The sequence below is a fragment of the Borostomias antarcticus genome (genome assembly GCF_949987555.1).
Source record: "Borostomias antarcticus genome assembly, chromosome: 24".
Taxonomy (NCBI): Eukaryota; Metazoa; Chordata; class Actinopteri; order Stomiiformes; family Stomiidae; genus Borostomias; species Borostomias antarcticus.
The window spans coordinates 14,762,986-14,770,130 of record NC_140257.1 but is presented as its reverse complement, the minus strand read 5'-3'; the positions used below and the strand labels follow the sequence as shown (position 1 = coordinate 14,770,130).

Sequence of the window (7,145 nt, the reverse complement as noted above, 5' to 3'; positions counted from 1 at the left end):
GGAAGGTAGACGCTTACCAATAGTGGCTTTGAAAATAAACAAATACCAGTGATAGTTACGCCTTAGAGAAAGATGGCCAGCCCAACTTATGATAAAGAACACAGTGCTGAGTGTCATGTCTATCACCTAAAATAAATCTTAGAGCGGAGTGGTAGACAGAGTCCAAGGGTTTCAAGGTTGTCATGGAAGCATGTCTATAGATAGTGTCATCACAGTCTAATACTGATAGAAAAACAGCTTGAACAATTATTTTCCTATTGAACATAGGAAAGCTAGAACGGTTTCTGTACAGGAAGCCAATTGTCTCTTTCACCTTAGAAGCTAGATTATCTACATGAAACTTTAAAGAGTTTATCATCACACCACAAACCAAGATATTTGTACTCAGTGGCTCTGTCAATATGCAGGCCATTAGCAGTTGAAAGGTGGAGTCGATCACAATCAATAGTCCTGGCTCTAGAGAACAACATAAACTTAGATTGGCTAGGATTTAGGACTAGTTTCAGATTGGTGAGAGCTTCTTGTAGTACATTAAAAGCAAGTTGCAGATTAATTAGTGCAATTAATTCAACTAGAGGTTACCTTACATATAGTCTACTGCGAATTCACTAAACAACATACTTTATTTAAGCTTGGCTACTTTTAGTAGTTTAAAGTCGCACTGAAACGGACGTTTGAGATCATCTAACTTCTGTAGTTTGACGTATTTCCGACGCAAACAAGCTATGAGGGTGGGACATGCGTTTAGAGGAATTTGATTGGAACATTGACAAGTGGACGGGTTTTAAGTACTTTAGACAGATTCGATAGAAGGATAGCGTTAATTGATGGGTGGATGTCGTGAGATTATTGGCCTAAAATCTAAGGTACCTGTTGTCGTCATTGCACGTGACCTAAATGCTTTTTTCATTTCAGTGCGACTTTAAGCCTATGCTTATTACAAAACATTCAACACGGCACATCATAGTCAAATGTGAGTTAGTTAAATCAAAATACCAGTTCAAAACTCACAAAATTGCGAATTCTCACCTTTAAATGTAACTAAAATTCAACAATGGACTTGTTCACAAATCATTTAGGCATCCTATTCAAAATAAGTGTTCAGGGGTCCACCTTTACAAATGTTATTCACACAAACATTCTAAAATTTATTCTCTTCTAGCCATTTTCTAAAAAATCAAAGAACTGAAAAATGCAGTGGTACTCTGCTCTGCACTCTCACTCCTTTTAAACCTGATCCTGAACACGCAAATCCCATCAACAAAACTCATTCAACGTGATTTTCACTAAGTATTGATCTGAAAAGCACAGATGTTCATCACAATGAAGACATGAACCGTTCCATTGTGTTCCCAGGCCTCACAGGACACTCACAGGGTCGTCCATTGATTGGAAAAGAAAGCTCCAGCATTGAAAATGTCATCATACAATGTAGAAAATCATACTAAAAATGTGTTCTGCTTTTCTAAAAATGAAGAACTGAAAAGTAAAAGAATACTTTATATGATAATAATAATAATAATAATAAATAATATAATAAATAATTCCAAAGATAAACACAAAGGTGACACATTTTGAGTGTAAAAACCTTTTATCACCAATAACACATTTTCCTTTAGTCAACCTATTTTCACACATTTGAGCTCCAGTCTGAGAGATGGAAGTGGGCTGTACTCTGCCTTCACTGTAGCAGACGAGCAGCAGGACGACAGAGCCAGACAAAACCTCCATCTAGCTGAACACAACCGTCTCTCTGACTGCCTTCCTACTCTCTCTCTTTTTCTGTCCCGCACCCCCTCTCTCCCTCTCCCTCTCCCTCTCTCTCTCTCTCTCCCTCTCTCTCTCCCTCGCCCCCCTCTCTCTCCCTCTCCCTCTCTCTCGCCCCCCTCTCTCCCTCTCCCTCTCTCTCCCTCTCCCTCTCTCTCGCCCCCCTCTCTCCCTCTCCCTCTCTCTCCCTCTCTCTCTCTCTCGCCCCCCTCTCTCCCTCTCTCTCTCCCTCTCCCTCTCTCTCGCCCCCCTCTCTCCCTCTCTCTCGCCCCCTCTCTCTCCCTCTCTCTCGCCCCCCTCTCTCCTTCTCTCTCCTTCTCTCTCTCCCTCTCTCTCTCTCTCTCCCTCTCTCTCTCTCTCTCCCTCTCTCTCTCCCTCTCTCTCTCCCTCGCCCCCCTCTCTCTCCCTCTCCCTCTCTCTCGCCCCCCTCTCTCCCTCTCTCTCCCTCTCCCTCTCTCTCGCCCCCCTCTCTCCCTCTCCCTCTCTCTCCCTCTCTCTCTCCCTCTCTCTCTCTCTCGCCCCCCTCTCTCCCTCTCTCTCTCCCTCTCTCCCTCTCTCTCCCTCTCTCTCTCCCTCTCTCTCTCCCTCTCCCTCTCTCTCGCCCCCCTCTCTCCCTCTCTCTCGCCCCCTCTCTCTCCCTCTCTCTCGCCCCCCTCTCTCCTTCTCTCTCCTTCTCTCTCTCCCTCTCTCTCTCCCTCTCTCTCTTCCCCCTCTCTCTCCCTCTCTGTCTCTCGCTGCCCCCCCCCCCCCTCTCTCTCTCTCTCCCTCACTCTCTCCATCCTCCCTCCCCCCTCCCTCTCTCTCTCTCTGATATGTAACTAGTTGCTGGTCAATAGTCAAAACTAACTCAAAAATAGTCAAGTGTGTCATAGGGACGCAGGGATTTTAATTTCTGACTTTCAACCTGACCCCCCCCCCCCCCAAACCCCCCCCACCCCTCTCTGACCTCCCAGTGATCGTGGTGTTGTTTAAATAAACACTATAGTTAAGCTAACACCCCCCCCCCTCCCCCACACACACACACTCACACACACACCTGCGCGGTGACGGTGGTGCTGTTTGATTAAACACTATAGCGAGCCTGACACCCCTCCTCCTCTCTCTCTCTCTCTCTCTCTCTCTCTCTCTCTCTCAGTGATCGTGGTGCTGTTCGCCGCGCTGAAGCGCCAGCGGAAGCAGGAGCCTCTGATCATGTCCAAGGAGGACGTGCGAGACAACGTGGTGAGCTACAACGACGAGGGCGGCGGCGAGGAGGACACCCAGGCCTTCGACATTGGCGCCCTGCGCCACCCGGACGCCGTCGAGGAGACCCGGCGGCGCCGCGACATCGTCCCCACCGACGCACTGCTGGGCCCGCCCCTCCGGCGGCCGGCGCCGCCCCCCCCACCCTCCTCCGCCTCGTTCGCCGGCCCCCTGCAGCAGCGCGACCACGCCGACGTCCGGGACTTCATCAACCAGCGGGTCCTGGACAACGACGGCAGCCCCACGGCGCCGCCCTACGACTCGCTCGCCACCTACGCCTACGAGGGGGCGAGCTCCGTGGCGGAGTCGCTGAGCTCGCTAGGCTCCGCCTCCTCGGAGGGCGACCAGGACTACAACTACCTGAGCGAGTGGGGGCCGCGCTTCAGGAAGCTGGCGGACATGTACGGGGCGGAGGACAGCGACAGGGACTCGTAGCTGGCACGCGCACGCACACACACACACACACACACACACACACACACACACACACTCTGCAGATGTACAGTAGAGACTACGAACAGTACTGAAGAACGTCGCTCTGGAGGAGAGGAGCACGCAGTCCGCAGAGGTTTTTTTTTTTTTACCAAGTGCCCTTCTGTTGCCCTGGCAACTGGCGGCCATTGCCGTCTTTGATGTCCGAGAGGCACTGTGGTTGTTGTTGTGTGTTTTTTTTTTATTATTATTATTCTTCCTGCAAAACAGACTTTTCCAGAACAAGGCGGTCCTCCGTTTAACACCCCAGGTCACAGGAACAACGACAAATTAAACGGTTTGATTTGCTCTTTTCCGTTTTGATTGTGTCTTTCCGTCTGAATCTTTCGAGGGTGGAACACGCCGACATCGTCTCTCAATACTTTCCATCCCTCTCAGTAAGCGCTATCTTTCAGTATGCTCTCTAACAGTGTGGATTTGCTCAACGTTGTGACACTGATTCAGTATTGTAAGAACAGTAGGTTGTTGGGCAACATATATTTGTATTGCAGTACCAGTGACATGGCTATCACTATTGTGAAACAGCTCTTATATAACAGTGCTTATAGTTGGCTTTGGCTTACAGTGTCTTCAACACTTCGCTCGGCTGCGCCCTGCCATAACAACATGGCTTCCCCAGCTTTCTATTAAAGGAGCACACCCTGGTCACCATGGTCCAAACAGACCGGACTTAAGCCAACAATGTTTACAAGGAAAGACGTATTTTTTTGAACACAGGTCATATGTCTCTTGAATGTGTCTTCATTTAGTCTGAGTCTCACGTCGGTTGGTTATCATCGCACAATCTGTATTTCCATGTCGCAATTCAAATGTCGGCACATCTGGGGAAAGCACAAGTTTACCAGCAAGAGCTCTTTTTCATTCTGTTAGATCCACATGTAGTGTTCAGGGCTGGGGTGTTCAGGGCTTTCTATGTGTTGATGGGTAAGAGAGACTTGTCTGTTGTCTGTCTGGAGCCATGCTGATGTCCAAGAGCTGTCCTGGTGCGGTGACCGTCTATAGGTCAGTGTTTAGACGGAGATACCGTACGGGAAACGCTGCATCAGCGGGCGACACGCGCAGCGCTACCGTCCCGTTCGCCAAGCCCCTCCTTCAACATGCTGGTTCATGTCCGCAGCACGGCTTACACTCAACATCCGGAACGTTCCCCCGCGCGGTTCCCACTCAACATCCGGAACGTTCCCCCGCGCGGTTCCCACTCAACATCCGGAGCGTTCCCCCGCGCGGTTCCCACTCAACATCCGGAACGTTCCCCCGCGCGGTTCCCACTCAACATCCGGAACGTTCCCCCGCGCGGTTCCCACTCAACATCCGGAACGTTCCCCCGCGCGGTTCACACTCAACATCCGGAACGTTCCCCCGCGCGGTTCCCACTCAACATCCGGAACGTTCCCCCGCGCGGTTCCCACTCAACATCCGGAACGTTCCCCCGCGCGGTTCCCACTCAACATCCGGAACGTTCCCCCGCGCGGTTCCCACTCAACATCCGGAACGTTCCCCCGCGCGGTTCACACTCAACATCCGGAACGTTCCCCCGCGCGGTTCCCACTCAACATCCGGAACGTTCCCCCGCGCGGTTCCCACTCAACATCCGGAACGTTCCCCCGCGCGGTTCCCACTCAACATCCGGAACGTTCCCCCGCGCGGTTCCCACTCAACATCCGGAACGTTCCCCCGCGCGGTTCACACTCAACATCCGGAACGTTCCTTTGCATTTTCTCTCAGGCTGCCGGCTGAAATACTGGCGCCTGAAATACCGTTTCCTTAAAAGAACACTTCATTTGTGGAAATACACACAGATTTACAACGAACAATTGTATCTAAATATTGATATTTTCATCTTTTGACTATGATGGTTGTTTGACCTGCATAACCTTGGGTGGCTTGGCATCACTCTGGCATGGTATCATCCTATTAAAGGACATCAAACATCCAAGGAATTACTGTAATAGCGTTGATTTTCCACATTAAAGGCATTGGAGTATTAGATCATCATGGTATTGTTTCTGGTACACAGTCTGGGTGGATATCAGGGTGCTTTGGTTCCTGTAAGATGTTCTGGTCACAGTATGTGAAACTATGGACCTGAGAGTGGCAGGAGAGGCAGCCAACCAGGAGCTTAGTCCACGTATTCCTTTATTGCATTTTTATATTGTGACTTTGTACCAAATATTTATAGGACGGATACACAATGATGACTTGATATTCTTGAAAACAAAAGCGTCCACTTTTGCTGTTTTTTGATGTATTTCGGAGGTGTACAATTCAACGTGGACAGTCTACAGTCCTACTATGATGTATTAAATGTCTAATTTGATCTTAATAAACTTTTCCAGTAAATCATGGTGGAAGGGTGGCGGATGGTTCTTATCTAACAATACGGTAGGTGTTACCTAATTTAGCCGAGTGCAACTTTAACTAATTAGAGAATTTCATAATTAGATTTACAGAACGAGGGGAATCATTTAGTGTCTGATTCTGATGCATTTACATTTAGAAAATAGGATTCATTAGCTACCGACTCTGACTCATTCATTAACGACTAATTGGGTATCAGCATAATGGCAGACAGATGGTGGTGTTTTAGACTGTGCCTGTGTTAATTTAATTAAACCAGACCTCTGGCACTGTAAGCTGCTGTGTTGTTATTCCTTGACTGCCTACGGCTGGCTAGCCAGGATCTGGCACTTTTAAGCAGTTTGGAACGAAAATGTGATTGTCTTTTAGGTTGCCTATTTACAAAAGAATGTTTCTCAGTTCTAAAATTGACGAGTTCAAGATTCGACAAGTGAAATGTTGTTATGCTGTGTTTTAGCACGCAGTAGACGTCTGGAAGCGTTTGGTCCCCCCTGTTGCACTGTATGTAAACCTGGCTTAGCACAAATCGGCGGGCTGGAACGCTATCTGAGGTCATAATCCAGTTCCCTGGTTGAAAACATCACACAGGATAGACTAGAATGATTTAACCCAAAACTAGACTTCACCTAGAATTCCGCTCCTTTTGTTACCTCCGCCCCAGCGAAAGCGCAGGGCGAGAGGTAATGTTTTCGGTAGCGCGTGCTTATTGGTTTATTGTTATATTGTATATATATTGTTAATAACCAGGCCGATTTTTGTGAAACTCGGTGGAGGGGTGTACCATGGGCCAACTTAGAACCCATTAAATGTTGGAGCGGATCAGAATCACGGGGCGGGCCCATTAGCCGCCCAAACACAGCCGTCCATTTACCTTCATCATTTTTTGGGGGGACTTTGGCTCATTCATTCATTCATTCATTCACATTCATGCACTCTTGGGCGGAGGTCTGTGCTCACCAAGCACCATTTCTCCTTCTGACTGCTTCTTTTCTGAATCTTTTCTTTGTTTTGCCTGGTAAGAGCAGACAGCACATACCCCGCTGAGCTTTACAGTAACGAAACCATGATGCAACATTGCTTCAATGAGAATACACGACCGCCGTGAAGAAACCATGTCAACCGTGTCATTAATGGGAATGTTTTAAACCCCTTTCTCTCCTAGCCGTAGATGATCTTTTGACTTTTCCACCATCTGGCAACAACTAGAGAGAGAACTATCACCTAAATACACACACGCACACAACACACACACACAACACACACACAACACAATGAGCTGGCTAAAT

At 48.4% G+C, this 7,145-nt stretch overlaps 1 protein-coding gene across 1 annotated transcript in view; it reads left to right on the top strand.

The window, feature by feature from the left end:
* Positions 1-3,444, top strand: part of cdh6 (cadherin 6) — a gene marked incomplete at both ends in the record, with an annotated part of 19,524 nt that extends 16,080 nt beyond the window's left edge. Inside the window, 1 exon segment of the mRNA XM_084458307.1 lies at positions 2,903-3,444. Coding sequence (XP_084314433.1) covers positions 2,903-3,444 — 542 coding nt within the window.
* Positions 3,445-7,145: the final 3,701 nt, after the last annotated feature.